Here is a 20,590-nt window from a genome sequence, read left to right on the forward strand (position 1 = left end):
ATGCAATGTCTTTAAAAATAAATATCTATTTGGTGTAACCTGTTTCTGAATAAAAACCAGTTACATTTAGCAAGTGTAATTAAATTCAACAGTATAATTCTCCGATCAAGAGTAGACATACTCTTGAGTCACTTTCTTGTATTTGCAGTTTTATTTATTTAACAACTAAACAACTAGCTTAGATGATTCATCCTGATTCATACTGGAGACAAAAGGACAAAGAATACAAAATATAATAATGTGGCAGTTTTCTCTTTAATGAAGTAACACTTGCAGGTTTTTTTTGTTTATTTTCTCTGTAGAAGCATCACAAGATGTTTAAGACATTATTAGTTAATGCATCCTTTTCTTTAAGAATCATTTGCCCTTCCACTCCCAGCTTATCAACTTGAGAAATGCATAAATCACATTTTCCCTTGGCAGTGAAGTTCAGTGTGTTGTGGTAGAAAATATTGATGCCCTTAAAGCTTTGTCCCTTAGTTCTCTGTGGTACCACTCACCAGAGACACTTCCAGGTTTTGTACTGAAGTATTAAAAAAGGGCCTGAGTGTTTGTTTTATAATGAATGCTGGTTTAGAATGCGATGTGAACAGTGCTTTTTACTCGTGACTGTAAAGTGTAACTGTTTTAGGGGCAAAATGCATGCTGTGGAGAAGGAATCCTGATTACAGGATTTTTATGTTTAAAAGGGTGGTCTGGTTGGCTTCATTACCAAATATAGAATGATGTATTTCACCTTTATCTCGCCTTCCCTGTTGAAAAGGTATAGCTGACATTTACAATTGTTTATATAATATTCAGAATAAAAATTATAAATGTTGTATGTTACTTGGAATATGAAGTGCTTTGCTGGAACCAAAGGATTATTTCTAACAGAGTGAATTTAAACCTTTCCATAGTGACACAAGTCCCAGGGTAAGGTATGCACAGTGCCTGGATTATGTGCATGGAAATCGCAAGTTCTTCAGCTGCACAGAATATTTGCCTGAGATTTGAAAATTGAGGGTACTGCCTGGTACTTCGCAAAATATCCCGAATGTACCAAGTTTATGTGCCTGGAGAATATTTTTCTGAGGCATCAGCCTAACTTAATCAGACTTTTACTCCAGACCCATTCAGAAAGATACCAATCCTGTACATCAAGGTACGACAGTGCCTGTTACCCATTCTAATTAGGGAAAGGTGGATTGGTCAAGAGCCATTGGCAAAACATCCTTGTCCCAAACCAGGACAGACGTAAACCATCTTCTCTCACTCCTGTTCTCACAGGGAGCTTCTGTTCATTGTTGAAATTCATCTTGATAGCTCAGGAAATCTGACAGTTTCTCTCACATCAGCATCTGTCTCTCCATGTTTTTTGGATTATTTCATGTTTTGCTAAGTTGGAATGCATTAGTCAGCTGAATGGCAGGAGTGCATGGGGATCTATGAACTGCTTTCCCTTTACTGAAATGTATCCAATAGCAAATCTCTTTTTCCATGTGAGAGGGAGAATATGCCATATCAGGCTTTTCCTTGAATTTCTTAGTTGTACCTGTTGGCTTTTCCATTCCTGTTCTATGCTCACCTTTCAGACTCCATCCACAAATAGTCTGAGAAATGAGTTGATGTTCTCTATTTACTATATCTGATCTCTCCATATGTCTATTAGACAAGGAACTTTAGTATTCATTTAACTTGTGTCTTGAACCACTTTGTTGGATTAATCATCTCAGTCACTAAGATACTGAATTCACCAAGGTTTGTACAGTCAACTAAAGGTGAGACAGCTTCTAAAGCTGAATGTTTTCATTTGATTAAATCGTCATTTGAAAGATCTAAGGATAGTTGATTTTCTTGTCCTTAATAGGCAAAGTGAATCTTGGCTTTAAAGATCATTTCTGCATCCTGGAAATGTTTTTGCTGACTGATGTTAATTTTGACTTTCTGTCAGGTTCAGACTCTGCCTTGTCTCTCCATGTGCTTGTAAAAATTAACACAGTCTATGCATGCACTGGGAAAGGAGGGCATGCTCTTCACCTGCACTGCAGGTGGGAATAGACTGCACATTCACAATGCTCCAATTCACATATCACCTTCTTTCTGGACTACAAACAGGGAAATATCGAAATCGTGGTGTGCTCTAAACTGCTGTGGGCTTTTATTCTTTTGATGTCCGTGTAGGATTACAAAGTAACAGTTAACACTCCAAGTTTAAAAAGTTTTGAAAATATTGAATGGATTAGAATATACATTTGGATATTAATTAAAGTGTTAGTTGTCTCACTGGCATATGATTTAAGGGATTAAGAGGAACAATTTCACATCCCCTCTACAACTGTTGTTAACCTCTAGGATTCTAAAATGTTGAACAAAATTCAATTAAACTCTGCATATTACGATTTTCTATACAGCAGTCATTATGGAATCCAAGCACAAGCTTTCAAACTTGAGAGCGGTAGCATTAAATGGCATTGAATAAATTCTGTCTCAGAAGGAAATGTTACTGATTCATAACCATTGTTTCCTGCATGCCTGTTTTTCCAATGGTGGATTTCAAGCTGTACCCCAAAATCATTCCTCATAGCTTGTTAGATCTTAAAACATCACAGCCCAAATTGATCTTCTTTGAAAAATAGATCAGAGCTTATGCACAATGATCTATGGCTTTTCTTGATCCATTACATAATTCTCACAAGGGAAAAGAGGCTCAGGTTTTAATTGGACTATTAATTTTGACTTGTAAGCAGAAGTAATAAGCGATGTTCTCTGAATCACTGGCAACTGTCTTGCTCTTGCTGTTTCTAGGTGACGAAGTAGACATTCCTCAGTTGCTTGCAGTGGCATCACGTCTGAGGGACACCGCAGAATTGTTCCAGTCAGATGAGATGCGCCCAGCTAATGACCCCAAGGAGCGAGCTCCTATCAGAGTCAGGATGCTCAATGATGTGCTACAAAGCTTGGAGAAAAGCTTCCTGGTTCATCGAGCTCCTCCAGGACTTTACAGGTGTGGTGTTGAACACGTTCTTCATTTGAGCCTAAATGGTAATCTCGCATTGCCTGGTTTTCAAAACTGGTATGCTCTTTTAAAAAAAATCTCAGTGAGTATCCTAGATTGAGGTTATTTTTTCTGATCTCATCCTTTCTGCAGAAAACATTAATTCATTACAATACAAGAGATCATTAGAATGTAGCACTGTAGCATTTCTGTCATGACATCACCGCTAACATGTATGGTGTAATGGCAGCTCAGGCAGCATGACAGATACTTCTGTTAGATGGTGCAGTAAGCTTTCAGAAGAAGAAAATATTTTGAAGTCTAATACTACTTGACAAGCTCCACCTATATTTTATTTAAAACTTTTTACAGTTCATTGAAGATTCAGAATTATACAAGATATTGTGTAGCATTATTTAAGATATTTAATTATATAGCAGTGTTCTTGAGTGCATTTCAACCAGAGGCAGTACAGTGGAGGGAATGAGAGGGCCTTAGTCAGTCACCATTCATAACGTCTTATCTCTGGTTAGAATTATTCTCCAGTATGTATTCAGCTGCGCTACCCATGTTGATTATAAGATGTAATAATCATTCCATCTTTCACTTGCTAAGAAAGAAGTCTACAGGTCTGTGTCTCTCACCATAGATTCCTCTAAAAAAAAAACCAAACTTATGGCAATCTGTAGCTTAAAAAAAGTTTGAAAAGCAAGAATTGGCCAAGCCCACCCTGAGTAATGCCTGGCCCTCTGGCTGCTCAGGAGAAGGAATAAAGCATGTGCTTCAGTACAAACAGTCTGAAGCACTGCATTGCAGCCCATCAATGTAGTGTTTCCTAGCTTGACCCCAAGGATATGTTTTGAATGCCCTGGGCCATAGAGTGAGGGCATATGTGGGCTGTTTGACTTCACCAGGCCTACTGGGATTATTTTGAAGGACTCTGCAGCTGAAGATACCCAATGGCTCATCCATACTCCCCATTAGGAGGCTTCCTCATGTAAAATGGTCCCTAAAGCCATACCCAGGTTTTACTTTAGGGCAAACTGGTTGGCATACTCAAAAAAGAGAGCTCAGAAGTGAACTGACATACATACACAGGAGACAGAGAGGGGCCAGGACACAGAAATGAATGAGGCATCGATGTTATTTAGGAATATAAATGTGCTTGCAACCAGAACTAAAGTAATAAAACAGTACTTTGTTGCAGTTGATGGGAAAAAATGTCAAAGGTCTTGTGCCAGTGGTTGTTTCAAGTGGGCACAAAATAGACAGATGGTAGAGCAGGCTTTGGAAGAAAAGCAGAAAGCTACAGCATCAGGAAGAAGAGATTCTTCCAAGCATTAGGAATGGCATAAAACAAATGCAGTCATCCTTTAACAAAAAGAAAAGGAAAAAGAAAAGAAAGGTAGTTGTGAACTCAACAGTGTCAGTGAATAAAATCCCTACAGCTATAATAAAGAAAATAATAGAGATATTTGGAGAGGGACTAGTTTACTTCATTCCTGCTGCGACTGGATTTATAATATAAAGAAATAAACCAAAACGTGATTAAATAAAGTCTAATATTCCAGGTTTAGCACTGCTGTCTGTCTTGTCTGAACTGGTATGGTGTTGCAAAGGAGCCATAAAAGTACTTAATGTAATGTAATGTGTCTGTGTTGCATCGCAATGGCACATTGTTGAATCTGGCCCAGTTCTTTATTTGTAAAAATAAATTATACCAAAACTTAGGATTCCAATAAGAGGGTTTTTTGAGGTCTTCTAATATTTAAATTCTTGCAGTGCTTGCAGTATTAATTCGTTATTCATCAAGATGTAATTGCTAGATATGCAGGTATAATGTGAATTAAATCTTTCACCTTCCTGCTCTCAGCAGTACTTTGGCGCAGAGCAGGGTACTCACACTGGCAAAGTAGATAGTGTGGAAGTGAAAATTTGGTATTTTTTCCCCCTCCTGATTTCATTAAATTTGATACAAGATTTAACAGTAGATGATAAGGTTACTTCAGAGTTTGTGGGAAAACTTTGGATTTGACTTTACTCTGAACTATTTTACCTAGCATCGTCTGGAGTATATAACAGTAAAGTAACTGTGTGTGTCATCATTTAGATACTTATCTAAAAAGAAAGTGTTTTTTGTACTGTGCCAAGGTGTGTAGTTGTAGTGTAGATTTACCTTTGATGCAAACAGAATTGAGGACAGTGATAGATTTCTAATTTCCTTTCCTGCCATTAAAAATCTGCAGCACAGTTTCTTTTCAAAGAAAGCATCTCACAATATGTGTTTATTTGGGTTATGTTTCACTTTTTAGGGATTGCGAGCCCTTTTATTAATTGATGCAGTTATATGAATCTATTTTGTGTTGTGAAGCTATAATTTTATCACAGGAACACTAGAAGTACTTGAAAAACCTGATGTCCTTTTTTTCACTTGTGTAACTTTAAGCTTTTCTTTTTGTAATTTGGTAAAGAAAACAAAAAAAATCAGTCTCCCAGCCAGGACCTTGTATGCCATGTTTCATCCCAGTCAGAAGACTGATGGGCCAGTTATAAACTCCTGAAATAGTGGTTTATAATGGAAATGCTGGCAGCCCTTTAACTATAGCAGCACAAGCAGTGCGGCAATAAATACTATGCTTCATCTGTAAACAGAAATTTAGGATGCAGTTTGCAGCCTTGACCTTCAGGCTCCAACTGTGTTTAGATCATTAAGATTCCATAAATACTGTAATTTACAGCCTTCTGAAGGAAGAATTTGTGTGCACAGTAAAGCACGTATTCTTCATGAAAAAATGATTGCTTCCTGTATACCCATTTGGACTCATATCCTCAACCTCAATCAAAGTACTTGACAAATTTGCTGAAGTTTAGGCATCATTTTTAGGCTTGTGCTTGTCCTAATTCACAGCTCGCTGGATCTATACTATGTTTTCTTTTCTAGAACTTGAATTAAAAAGAAAGGTGGATTTTTTGCTTTGTTGCAGGAGGTGGGTTGCAACCTGCTTGTGCTTGTTCACTACAGGGGAACTAATACATCTTTTTTTGTATGTTTGTACACTCATTGCCATAGCTGTAGTCTCTTACTATATATATGTACTTAAAAAAATAGATGCCTCATTCCAGTCAATGCCATAGGGCAATATTTAGGCATAATTGATGCATTATTCATCTATAATGAGCAATAAAATTATTCAAAGTTACTAACAGAATCCAAATTACATTAATTTTTGGTCATTATATTAAGATATCCTGACTAAATTTAAGTAATGATGATTGACATTGGCAGATTGTTCAATACAGTGTAAGTAAACACTCTAGTTCTAGATGATTATCCTTCTTACCTGAACTTCATGACATTGAACTGAAAATTTGACAATAGCATACCTTCCCCATGATATTCTATTTCCAGCTCAGCTGGAAATATACAAGTACAGCTTTCATCAGAGTATTTTAGTCTTATCCAGAAATTTAGGCAGAATGAAAAATAGTAGGTTGAGAAATGTTATCCTGCTTTGCAAAGGTTACCCTGGGGCTTGATTTGGGGTTAGGACAAAATCTCTGAGTTTTATTGTACCTGGAGAATTTCTGTAATTCCCAGTGGTAACCCTGGGTAGACTTTCTATTTCCAAAATAAACGTTTGGGAACAAAATACGATAGCTATTGGTATTTCTCATTCATCTGGCTTTGCTTTTCATAATATAAGCACAGTATTGATAATTTTGTGCTTTATATTTTGTCATTATTTTAATGGAATGATCAGTAGAAATTTGTATATGTTTGTTTCTTTCCTCTAGACATTTCTTGCTTTCCACTCTTACAATGTACACTTGTGCCAGACATTTCTATATATTTTCTGATGATCATATTTTGCTACTGGTACTAATAACCATAGATTACACTGCAGTGGCAGGTATGAAGCTAAGGTAAGAACAGTGGTTCTGTTACTTAGGTACTGTGTGTAGACAGGAAAAAAAAAGAAAAAAAAATGATCCCAAGGATATTGTTCTCTCAATGAGATGGTCAGCCTCAGCAGAGATATAAGATGATTCTATAAATGCTGATCTATAGTAAGAAAACCCTAAATTCTTACCCTTATCAGCATTCACTAAAGCACATGTAGTTGCCTGCTAGGGACAGGAGAAGATGCTTTATCTCTGTATTCTAAAAAAAAAAAGGATGCTTCAGCCATAAATAATCATAGATTGAAGCAAAGACCTGGGGCAGTTTCCCGACAGTGAAAGCAGCTTGTCTGATAAGGTCAAGGAAGCACTGGCTGACACCTGTTCTGACACTGATTAACCAAACCTCTACATGGCTTCTGAGAGAGAGCAAAATTATTTTCTGTAAATGAATGTTGATGAGTTAGGTAATCAGGCAAATGTGTCCGTGCTGAGCGATGTGTCTCCTCTTTGTCTCTTTTCCTGAACATCTTCGTCTTTTGTGCATCAGCTAATCCTTAAACCTTTTAAAGTCTACTGTCCTGCTTTTGCATGCTTTTCCCTCTATGAAAATACCTACCAACAGATTAACACCGGCAATATCACGGATAACAAGACAGCATGTATCTTCCTGGTGTTTATAAATACTCAGCTCAAATCTTATGCTTGCCTACAATGAGTAAGACCATTTCTCCTGTTCCTTGTATACTTTGTTATATTTCTTATATTTGCTGATCACCACAGCCCCTGACAACCTGTCAGCCTAATGTATCTGTCAAGTCAGTGTGTGCACTCCTTAGGTGTTCACACAGAGAGCTTGTGTCTTTCTGCTGAAAGGTGTAGCACTTCAGTGGCATTGGAACAATGAATAATAATATTGCAAAGAAATGCAATAATCATGAAAACATCATGGAGTATTGAGCACAGGACACTCAGTGCAGTAAGATGTCCTCTCTTGCTGAAAGTGTTTGATTTCTTCAGGTCAGTGTCTAATCTTCATATTTGACGGGTGCTGTTGATACTAGATGGATCCGGTAGTAAGGATGCAGGGTTTCCTAGAATGCCCTGTGATGCTCCCACCAAGATTACCAAATCTAAAAGAGTCACTAAAAATAGAGTTTGTGTCTTTGGTCTTTAAAAATAAAGTCCAAAAAAGGCACACAAGGGCTCAGGCTGTCCTTTCTGCTCCAGTATCTTGACTGATAGTTCCTTTAAGAATTTTTTAAAAGAATCAAAGTCAACTTGTGTAAAATTTTCATTTAGGAGTTTCATCTTAGCTTGCCAAGTTTATCCTGTCCATTAAGGCTGTATGCATCTGTTACCACTATTTATGGAGTTGTTGCAAGGGGCATTGTGCTAAGTCTAGTAGATTTAATTGAGGGAACTGAGTAATAAGCAGGCGAGAAGTATTTTGAAAACAATCTGTTTTCAGGAAAGACCTCCAGCAGTTTTTATTGCTCGTTTGTGCAAGTTAAACTTCTTCCTTTTGCTTCTTTTTATCATGGATACTCAGGTGTGACATTAATACTTCATTGGGCTAAAAAATTACAAATCGGTACGTTATAATGCATTGAATAAAAAACTTGCTATAAGCAATGATAGATTGTGCACCCTGAATTTGCCATAATGAAATGAAAGAACAATCAAAAGATGCTTTTAGCACCACACAAAAAGGTAATTTGCATCGCTGCTAATCTCATGCCACTCAAGTGTTTGTTATCGACCAGAACAAACGTTTTCCTTTCAGATTGAGATTTGTTTTATACATTCCTGACATATGTACAGAGTCGACTGGATTTATTTCTGTTTTGCTGATCAACTGCAGCAGATTCTTGGGTATCAAAATTCACATGCCCTAAGACTCTAGTTTCTAAGAGATACATTTAGTAGAAAAATTAAAGTCCTTATTAAATCTTCATGTGTAAACAAGCTGCTCATTGGATTTACAGAGGACAAACATTAAAGATGCAAATATCCTGCTAATCTTAAACAGTGACATGGGTAAACATGTAGTGCAATGTCATCTGGAAAAAAAAACCTAGCCAAGAGTTTCTACAGAAGACAAGAGACAGAATTGTCTCATTGTATAGACTCTTTGCAAATCAGTTTTTTTTCATTTTGAACTCTTCATTTGGGGCTTCAAGTAGAAAATATTACTGTATGCTTTGTTGTAATGCTTGAGACATTTTTCACTGACCTGAACCAAACACATGGAATATTTTTTTTCTGCATTGTATTATGTGGAGCAGAGAGTGATTTGATATGATGCTAATGATCCTTAGTGTGGGAAATACTGCAACAATTCATGTTGCACTGGCAGTAGTAGATAATGTTCTGTCTTGTATTATCTGCCATGTGCAATTTGTAAACACAATACTGGAATGAGGAGAAGGAAAGAATTGTGTACTTGTTTTAGAATAATGTACCTCAGATTTTGCCATTCAGTCAGAATAAATGAATTTTCATGTTACTGCACAGCAGTGATTTTCCATCTGACTTTTCACCCTAATACCTTGTATCTTTCAAAATTTGCATCTCTCTTTCTTCTACAACTGTTGCACATCTTATAAATGGAGTTATGATTAGTGGTATTATTTGTTTTACTTTCTAATCCTTCACTGGTGTTTCTTGGCTCTGCAACTCCCTTGTCTCTGATACACATTTGTCCAAATGTATTTTTTACACCTAAAATGTCTTCCCATTTTCTTCTGCCTTCTTCCTTCAAACTCTGCAGTGTTTGCACGGTCTGATTGTAGTTTGTGCAAGTATAAGTTAGAGATGATGAACTCAAATGTTTAGGACAGAAGTGACACACAGTTTCAGTAAGACTTACTTCATTGTAGCTCACTTCATGAACTACTAATGGCAAAAAAATCACAGGAAATATTCCAAGGATGGTTTTGTGTTCATCCCAAGAATGTGGGAAGGCAAAAAGAAGTTTCATGAGGTAGGTGGAGAGTAGCAGCCATACATTGTCAGAAAATCTGAGATGCTGTGTAGTTCTTGGTAAATCTTTAGTTAATGCTTACTTGGAAGATTATTTTTCTCCCAGTCTTTGGTAGCAGACATTGAATGACAGGATTAGGTTCTTGGCTTATATGCTTGTCTAAATAGATGTTGTGTGTCTGGTGACCAGGATTTATAAAAGCGGTGACAATCATGAGTAGGTATCCAGAGTTTTTACAGCATAGTCAAAAGTGGTTTTTATCATAAAACTGAATAGACAGAGTCATCTCTGCAGGTTACCCCTGATTAGAAAATAATTTATAAGAATATAATTACAGTTCTTAACTGCCAGGTTATTTTTTCTAATCCTAAAACCAGAGACAAACCAGTTGGTTAATGGCATGACAAGCAATGATGTGAATTTAGCTAGGTTGGTACAAACTAAGAAATATTTCCAATTAAATTCTGAATGCTAGATTCTAATAGCACTTATATAGCTATCTCTATTCTTGAAAAAATGCAATAACATGTTTGGCACACTAGTTTCAGTTTAAAAACATAATTTGAGTCAAATTCATACATCCAAGTCATTAGCAGAGTCTGGAGTAACAGCCTTGATATAAGATGGGCTGAAAATATTTTATTCACTGTATTCCTCTTAAACATTGTACCCAACCATTATGTGGGAGTATAGCATGGGTGAGAGGACAAAAGGAACTTTCTTCTCTCTTGAGCAGCTACCAGAAGCCAGACATAGTTAAGATCACTTCCTATTCATTCAGATGGTGCAGATACTGAAAACGGGATTTGAGGGACCTGGAAGAAGATACAATCATGAATCTGTTCATTCAGTGGATCAACATAATGTAGTATTGAAATTAAGCTGTAACTCTGAACAGCATAAGCAGCTTTCCCCGGGATGCCTTTTGCCACCAGTGCAGCTCTCCAGAACAGGCACAGTTAGGAAAGTGTAGGATCTGTTTAATTCATGATGGACCTGTAGGAACAATATTCTGGCAGCTTGAGCATTCTCTGCACTGAGCAACTTTGGGAAGGGTTCTGGCCTAGCCCTCCCAACCCCTCTGGGGTGGTTGAACGACGCTGTGGTTATTCATTCTCTAGGCCAGATAGATAGAACTTCATCTGCTGGGATATTGACTCTTTAACATTCATCCGTGTGTGGAGCAGCACATTTATCCTAGCATACATCAGTAGCAATTACTAGTTCGATAATGCTCTTACCAATTCCTGTTACGGTTATTATTTTTCTCATGACTGATAATCATGCTGAATTATGCCCTTTCTTAATACTGAGAAGATGCAATAAAGTGAGTGTAACTCATACTCAAAGCACCTGATCCGTCAGAGTGGCAATTCAAATGGTTTTTCCTTTGGAATCATCAGTACATGTAATGACCATGAAGTAATGACTGTATTTGTTGTCTTGTAAATTTTTACTATTTAAAGAGCTTTTGCTGCATAAATACTACTGAATTAGCCATCTGCAGAGATGTAATTATGGTTGACTTTAAAGCTTATTCCAACAGGGAACATGAAAATCTTTTCATTACACCTGCAAAAGCAGAAAACCACTATAATTAGGGATTATGTCATGGCTGGAAACCAGCTTTCTCACTTCCCTGATATGAATGGTAAACTTGAGTGTACGTACATTAATTTATTTTTCCTGTATGTACTTCTCATGAATTTTCTTCCATCATTTTAATTAGATTGATTTGTACACTTAGAGTTCTGTCTGTAGTGTATGCATCAGACCCATTATGTTTTTGATACAGTAAGTATTATGTGTATTGTAATTTAACACAGCATTGATGGCCCTGAAGACAGGACTTTATCCAACGTACACTTCCTCACACTTCCCGTGAATGTGCACGGTCTTGACCTTGCAAAGAACTTGGCTTTTTTGTATAATGATATTTATTTGAATACATGGCCTTATTAGATATTTTAGCCTTTTTCCCAGCGGTTGTTCTGCTAACTGTAAAAGCCCTTTCACAGAAGGCTATTCAGTGAGCTCAGTGCAGAGCTGTCACGCCAACGCCTAGCAAGTCTTCCAATTAGGATACGGTTTCCATTCAGTTTCCCTTGCTGGCAGATCTCATGCAGGTCTGTGCTTATGGTACTAAATAGGCCAAGAATATTTGGTTACAGAGAAAAATAGCCTATCATCTCAGAAAGTTATATAAAGTATTAGATTTTGAATTTATTAAATATGACAGAAATTTAATATTTTATACATTATTTCATTTTTCTTATAAACAGTAGGGTAGATAACATTTTTTAAATCCAAGTAATATATGGTTCCACATTTTTGGTCATGACAGATAAAAAGCACTCATGTATGTTTGAAATATTAGCCAGGAACATTTCTTGAATATAGTACAAAAATAAGTGGAATTAATTGGAAAAATAGTATGTAATATTCCCCCCACTAACATATTACCCGGGCAATGAGGCTTAGAAATTTGCTGATGAGATCATTAAGAGGAAAATTACCTTAACTGGGATAAAAAAAAGTGTTAATTTTGTGTGTATGCATGCTATTGAAGGTAATAAAAATGTAACTTTAGGCATTTCTTTAGAGAACATCTTATGATATAATTAATTTTTTATCTGTAGTTAACTCTTATGATAATGACCTTTCTGATTTTGGCTATGATGATAATGGTCTCACGTCTCATGGTATGAAGTTACTTAAGATGATAAACCTAGTCAGGATCAGAACTGGAGGTCAAGGTCAAGCCAGTTTACTGCATCAACCACGAGACTCTCCTTAGGAATCAGATGTTTTACATATTTTCTAAATAAAAATCCCTATGAAGCCTTCAGAACATCAGCTGTGACCCATTTGGAAATAATTTTATTAATTCACTTCCCTCACATCCTTCAAAATAGTAGCACATCTGCTTTGGATTTGAATATTTCAGACTGAGACATCCTTAAAAGAAAAATAGTTTCCTCCAAATTATTCAGCATAAGCATATGTTTCTTTTGTTTGAAAAGCAAGTGCTGCATAAATCAATCAAAAAACAACATGCCTACATTTGTTACCAACAGCTACATTATTTGAAATTTAACAAAATATATTTCATACCAGTTGCTGCCATCTAATTATGGTTTAAAATACTGTTATATTAATTTTGTTTAATGCATCATCACTTTTAAGTATAGATGCAAGTCCTTGTTCTAAGAAATTACAGAAAAAATACTGAAGGATTTTCAAGGAATTTTTACATTTCTGCGGAGTATATATCATTCTTTCATCAGCTGCATATAGGGTTTGAGAGCTATATGGCAAAGAGTCTGACAGTGTGTTTTGTGGCTTCTTCAGGAATTTCTAGATAAAGTTATTTAATTTCTATAAAACCCTAGAGAAAATCATTCCTAATTCATTAGAGGACTGCTCTTTAGAAGTGATAAATAATTGCTTGCAACTTCTGAAGAACAAATGCTGCACCCTAATTTTTCTTTTCTTTCCACTTCTGTTCTGTGAAGTCATGCTGTACTGTTGAAGCTGTAGAATTGTTTCTTCTTAACTTGCTGCTCTTATTTACTCCAAAGAAAGAAAGAAAGAAGTTTCCTAAACTCAGAAAATTTTCAATAGGGGAAAAACTGTGAGTGCAAAGTAATGTTCATGTTCATGTATTGCAAACGGGGATTTTATTGAAGCCTGATTTTACTCAAAACTCGGTCTTTAAACTAGTCAGACTTCTTAGCTCCATTATTCTTATTTGAGGCTGTTCCAGAACATCAGTCCTCTTATGATTAGCAACTTGCATCAAGCTTCCACCTTCCATTTGTTGTTGGTTATTTTATGTTATACTAGAAGCTGTTTTTCTATCATAAGCCACAAAAATATAAATTACAGGAAGAAATGAAGAAATTACTGTTTATTTAATGAAAGTGAAAAAGTTTAGCTACAGATTGTTATAGATACAGTATCCCATTTGAAATATTTTCCAAGCCATTACAGAGCATTGTACTGTTATTGGAAAATCAAGATTAACATTCAGTTAGCTTTATTTTATGTCTTTTCTGTTGACAGTAATTATCCAACTATCAAAAGAATTATTTTCTTACATGTACAGAAAATGAAAGTGAATGTTTTCTGTGAATGTTGAGCGTTGGTCATTAAAATATCCCCAAACAACCTTAACTCAGTTTGATTGCTTTAATAGATCTTTCGCTTTCTCTTTAGGATTCTGAATGCTCGTACATGCAAATTGGAATCTAGTAGATGAACCTGTAATGATCACCAGGGCAGGTTTAAATGTGAGAAGGTAAGGTTAGGATGGGTGTTTATAGAGTCAAGTCTGATAGGGTCACCTATTTAGGTGAAGATTGTCCAGGGGTGATGAGGGCTAGCTCCTCCCTAAAGCACGGGGAGCCAAGCATGGCGCCATGGCCAGCAGGGCAGTGGCCACTCCAGCCAGGCCTATCGTGCCCAAGCGATGCAGGCAGGGGAGGCCTGGCAGTGGCGGGTAAGGCTGGTCCAGGCCAGTAAGGTGTGTTAGTGCACTCAAGGCCTTGACAAAGATCTAAGGCTGGTAAAGTGCATCAAGCTGAAACTTATGCTAGAGTTAGGGTTAGGCTTTAGTGATAATTCAGTAAGAGGTTAGTGTGGTTTACAACAACGCATTCATTACCTTTAAAATAGTACAGTAATCAGAGATAACTGTAAGGAAATAACAGATAGTAACCAGCTGTCATTCCAATTTGGCTTCTCATTTTCCTTTGTTTATTTGGCAGGCAATCAAGCCAAACCAAGCCTCAAGACACTTCACAGAGCTGCCAAAATCAGGATGTCAGGATTTGTTTTTTTAACAAGCCCTGTTTTAAATTGGCCTCTCAGAAATGAATTCAGACTTGGAATAATTACCTCTCTGTAGTCCCATGTCCCAACAGGATTTTGTTAAATGCAGACTTACCATAACCTCCATTTGCCATAATTGACTCAATTAGAGGTGTCCTAACTCCCGTCTCTTATGCAAGATAAATTTCTATCTGGCAGGGACAGAATTTATCTGATTTATCTGACGTTACTGTCACATAACGATGCCTTTGAAATGCCTTTCTGTTGGTTAGACTTTATTTAGGTTTGGTGTCTAGATTACCTGTAGCTTATCAACTGCTGATACCATGCAAAGACATATCTTTCTGGCAGACTTTCACCTTTGAGTGTACACAATTTAAATATATCACTTTCTGTAATACGTACTGGTAGAACAATGTGCAGTCCTATAACTGAGAGCACTGAGTGAAGGCAGTTGATGGCTCTTAAAAAAGGATAGGAAGTGCAGCAAACAGAAGTTAGGAAGAATACATTACAAATAAAGGATCCTTAAATATGACATACTGAGTTTGTGGGGACATAGGACAGTGAAGGAATAGACTGACGTTTACAGCTAAGTTACCCTAAAAGGTTGGCTGCCATTTCCCCATCTTCCTTGGTTGCCTGAATGTTGTTTGGTCACATCACCCCCAAGCCAGTGACTTGCACCGTTAGATCCAGCAAGAAATTAGCATTGTTGAAAAAAGTGTTTCCTCTGGATCAGCTATAATGACATGTAATGACAGTTCACCATTGCATAAATTTTGTCCTGATAAAAGTTAGTGTTACATGGCTAGCAGCTATAATTTTATAATTACAAACCTTCTGCCACAATAGTGCGTGAAATAAAATAGCTAAGATAAAATAACTGTATGTGGGTGTCCAAAAAGTTTAAGAAATAAAAAGAGAAGAGAATCACCGCTGGAGATCAAAAGTCTAAGGGACCCAGAGGAAGAAGGGAAGTTTTCTGTACCTTCACCATAAAATTTTCTGAGGTACGAACTAGTGTAAATGAACTAGTATAAATCAGCTCATGCAATTTCCAGGGAAGAAGAATTTGTAATATTTTGATGTTCTACAACAAATAAACACCCTGTGGAACTGGAAGTCCCAGTATGTAAATATTATTATTAGAATGCATTTATAGATTTTCCAAGTTAATAACATTTTACGTTTTACAAACATGAATGAAAACAAACTACTAGATGTAAGAAAAGTGCATTCAAAACTGAACATTATCAAGAGAAAGAGAAATGCAGAGAATCCGTTTTCTGCTGTGCTTTTTTTCTTGGAAAGTACAAGAAAAAATAATGCGAGGATTTATAAAATGGAATTTGTGAGGATGTTGAGGCAGCTCTAGTCAGAGCACATTGTGTTATAACTGGAGTAGACAGAGGCTGCCCATAGCATTTAACTGTAAACAATTCTAATGTGATTCCATGGAGAAAACCTGCACTCATTTCATGGGGGACTGTATACTTGCCATCATGTCCTAATGATTTAATAATTACTTTTCAAAATCTCAAATGTAAGCTCTTAGGTAGGAGCCTATTTGTAAGTACCTGAATAATTCAGCTTGTGTTGTACATTACCTACGCACAAACTTTTCTTGTAAGCTAAAAAAATCCTTTTTCATTACAAGAATAATGCAGTAATCTAGTTTTATGTTGTATTGTCCAGTTGTTCTAATATAATCTCCAAAATAGTTTGAAGTTGTGTTAAAGTCGATATATTTTTAGTGTGATCTGTCACACTTGTCTTCAAGAATTTGACAAATTCATTTTGATCTGGTGGGGGTGACATTACATCCTTATTTGTGATAACGTAAAACAGCATTTAACTCCAATGGTATTATTTCAAACAATAATGCTTATGTTCCTAGGCCTGCAAAGGGCTCATAAAAGTTATAGAAGAGGTTCTTTTAGAATTCATTTTTATAGTTTCTTTGCTTTAGTTTACTAAGGCTGATTCTTTTGTTTGGAGCCATTTTACCTCTTTCAATGGTACTGCCTGATTTTCTACTTCAGTGTTACACTTTTCAGGTCACTGTGATGTGTCGTTGAAACAAGCCTGTTAAGATGAACGATGTGTGTTGTAATTTCATTAATGTCATCAATAATATATTGCACTTTTCTATTTAGGAGTCTCTCTTTGTTTTGTGTGGGTCAGGCTGACTGTGTGAATTATATTTATAAGATCAAAATAGTTAAAGATAAAGGTAGATACTTAGGCAACTGGGCCAGAGGCTGCAATTGTTGTTTTAGAGGTCTAGGCTACAAAACCAATTTGTATTAAGGAATGTTTAAGTAATTGAATTTCAAAGTATAAATTAAAGTCTCTTGGTATCATTATGCAAGTTGTGGTCACATAGTGATACCTTGTGCCAATGAAATGGCTGGGTTTTATTTTTCAACCTGTGTGTAATCTTTAACGAAAACACTTTTCTGACTTGTAAAGGCTTGGTAGTAATAAACTGGACTAGCCATTTTTTTCATTTGATGAAACTTGGACAGAGATAAGAAGTAAAATCATAAATTGACTCTCATGAACATGCATAAAGAGAGAAATCATTTTATGCAACAAAGGGGTGGCATGGCTTGCCAAGCAAAGATAAGGAATTGGAAAATATAAGATCCTGGTGAGAATTCCTAGCGTAAAATGTGAAAAAACAGGTGCCGTTTAATGTTACTTATTATTATTTGCATACATAAGAATAAAAAATAGGTTCTGTCATACTATGCAATCAGCTATGCCGAATTCATATTACTATTGCAAAAGTTAAGATATTCTTTTGAATTAGGACAGCAGACTGCTTTGTCTCATTCATCAAACAACTAAGCTTTTCCCATTAGGCACTGATTTGTACTGTAGTCAGGTAGGATGGGCTAGGAATACTTGTCTTTTACAGGGGATCACCTGCCTGTGGATTTACTGTGGAATCCCCTGTGATTCCAAAATCACAGCAGTAGAGTTAAACTGTATTAACATCCTTCTGTGTCAAGGTAAACCATCTTTTTAGCCCGTGTGCCTTGCTTAGAGCACATTTGAAGATGGGATAGGAGAAGATCTGTTCCTATTCATAACAAACATTTTCTCAGCAGTCTCTAAATGTTCAAGTCTTCAGGTCATCCTGTCTTTACAGTCTGATTTCTAACAGTCTTAGTGTTGCTCAGCTGATGGTTATTATGTTATGACATTTTTATTAGTTGACATTACCCCCAATAAAGGAATAGAGGGATCCTAATATAGATCAAGATGCCAGTGTTGTAGGCATTTGGAGCAGAATTCTAGCTCAGTCAAACTCTCTCAGTCCCCAGCAACCAGACAGGACTGTCACACACCTCCTGAGTGTAGAAAGTAGTGTGATTATCTCTAGCATTGCCCCTGCTGTTCAAGGGCTTTGAGGGTTGTGAACAAGCTTCTGTCTCCGTATGAACTATGGTAACTATAGAGGAGAGTTCTTCAAAAGCCTGGTTCTGGTCACACTGATCTCAGCAGGAGTCCCTGAATTGATTTCAGAAGGAGCAAAATCAATGCCTGCTTTGAAAACTATGGTATTTCCTGTAGCACAGCCTATCCTTAAAAACCAACCAACCAAGAATTTATCTGGTTCTCAAAATACACAGTTTTCATTTGCTATATCACAGAGACACTTTAGGGACAGTTCGTAATATAACTTAGTCACCTTTGAGTGTAAGCTGCATCATAGTCTCAAGGAACAGCAGCATCAGCTCAAAACTGAAGAAGCAGGCAGTTGTCCTTCTCTGGCTGCCGCAGTGCAAGCTGAAGAAGTTACCGCCACATCTGCTTGTTATTGTCCTCTTGCTGGAGGTTTCTGTCCCTGCTGAGCTGTTCCTGCAAGTGCTCCTAACCTGTTTCAGTCTAAATGATCTAGGTCAGTGATGACCTACTATTTAAACAAAGCTGTCCTTCTGCAGTGTTGGATTCGAGCCGTTTCCCTCCTCTGTTTAAAGCTACTCTGTATTGCATTGCAGAACACTTGAAATGGATAGATGTAGTGCTGTCAGGGATAAAAAGCTTACCATTCCTATTGCATATTGCTGGTTTTGGATGTAAACCCAATATAGGAAGGTAAAAACATAAAGACTGAAAAATTGTGTTATGAGTGTAGGAGTTATTTCATATCTTTGGAAAACATTGCCCCTCATTCAAAGCATTTTTTCAAACTGGAAAACATGGCAGAAGATTGTAGATAGATGTTCCATGGTGTCATTTATTGGGCTACTTCATTACCATTCCCCCTTGCAGACTGACAATGAGATGACTCATGTAATAATAAGATACACTTTTGTGGTCATCTGTGTTGTAGGTACTGCGCAGTTTTTTACTAATTTGGAGTTGCCATTGGGCTTGTTCTGTACAATTAGGTTACTAACAGAGTATCTAAGTTGTCTTGCTTTCTTGCTGGTTTCATTCCGTGCAGCAACTTCTCCCCTGCCAGGTATATAAGGGTAAGGTCCTGCACCACATCACATGTAGCTTTCCTGTTTCAAATTTCATTCACTTCTTTTTACAGTCAAAGGAGCTCCTGGGTGGAGATTTATGATATTTACATGCTTTCTAATTAGGATAATGATTACACCTGCTTTTAGATAACATTTATAGCCTGCTTCAAATAGTCTCATTGAAACCACTGACTAGCTTTGAATTCTGAGCCTTCAACACCTCATACAGATAACATTTCCAAGGAATTAGGCATTACCTTTTCATGTATTTTTATACAAGCCATTAAAAAGTCTTGCAGATATTATAGGAAAACACACATTTTGTTTGATAAGGGTTTAGCTATACATTCCATTTATTTTCTTCCTTAAGTATGTGACATTAAAGATAGGTTGCTCTTGTTCTGATGCCACAAAGGATTATTGATGAAATAAAGGCACTGCTGAGGACAGTGAGAGTTTTACCATCCAGTGCAGCTAGAATTTCACCTCTGAAGTGTGAAATAAATAAAAGGAGCAGATAAGGAAAAAAAAATCCGTGCCTAGGGTCCACAGTAATAACCAAACTTTTTTTAGAGGCAAATAAATGAAATCCAGCTGATACTTCATGAGGGGTGTGAATAGGTCTAGGCTTATGGTTTTGAATAAAATTTTGAATGGTCAAAGAGGAATGTGAGATTTCTTTGACAGATTTAGAGAATGTTTCAATGTATATACACCTACATCAATGAACAGATGCAGTTTACAAAGCCTAATAAATATGCAGTCGTCTCTCAGTTTGCCATGGGTCAGCTTTACTGTACATAATATGTATCATCTGCAAAGTGTGGCTGATACTTGCAGGGTTTCTTGATGATTTCTGATGAATTGTTTTGTGTAAAAAGTTTACCATTCTCCATTGTTCTCTTTTAGAAATATTCTTTACAGACTAGATGAAAGGACAAGCCAGTTTTCAGTACTGCTAGAGGCACTGGAGCACTGCAAACTACATCAGTCAAATGAGACCATTCAAGCAGCCTTGTCAGAGGTGCTGAACAGCATCAATTCAGCTCAGGTTTACTTCAAAGCAGGACTTGATGTGTTTGAGACTACCTTAGCTGGAAAGAAATGAGAGGATTCGCTGCATTCTAAGACGTTTGTTTACAACTTGCTAAACAAAAGTTCAATTTGGACCAGCATTCCTCTGAGGATGAAACCTTTCTCAACTTTCAGTTGGCGCTTAAAGGTACTGCAATGCGTGTTTTTATAAATATAAAACAGTCTTTTGCACTGTTCACAGTATATCTCAAATGTCTGTTTCTGAATGTATAAAACATAATGAGAGGGAATAACACTTAAGATATGATTTTTGGAAGGACATCTGCTGTATTTTTATATGTAAAATATATTTTTATGACTAAGAGATCAATCTTG

At 36.6% G+C, this 20,590-nt stretch overlaps 1 protein-coding gene across 1 annotated transcript in view; it reads left to right on the forward strand.

Annotated features, from left to right (window-relative positions):
- Window positions 1-20,288, forward strand: part of NAALADL2 (N-acetylated alpha-linked acidic dipeptidase like 2) — a 247,643-nt gene extending 227,355 nt beyond the window's left edge. Inside the window, exons 13-14 of the mRNA XM_068406490.1 lie at window positions 2,788-2,986; window positions 20,090-20,288. Of these exons, the coding sequence (XP_068262591.1) occupies window positions 2,788-2,986; window positions 20,090-20,288 (398 nt within the window). The remainder of the gene's footprint in view (window positions 1-2,787; window positions 2,987-20,089) is intronic.
- The last annotated feature ends 302 nt before the right edge of the window (window positions 20,289-20,590 follow it).

The sequence above is a fragment of the Nyctibius grandis genome, chromosome 8 (genome assembly GCF_013368605.1).
Source record: "Nyctibius grandis isolate bNycGra1 chromosome 8, bNycGra1.pri, whole genome shotgun sequence".
Lineage (NCBI taxonomy): Eukaryota > Metazoa > Chordata > Aves > Nyctibiiformes > Nyctibiidae > Nyctibius > Nyctibius grandis.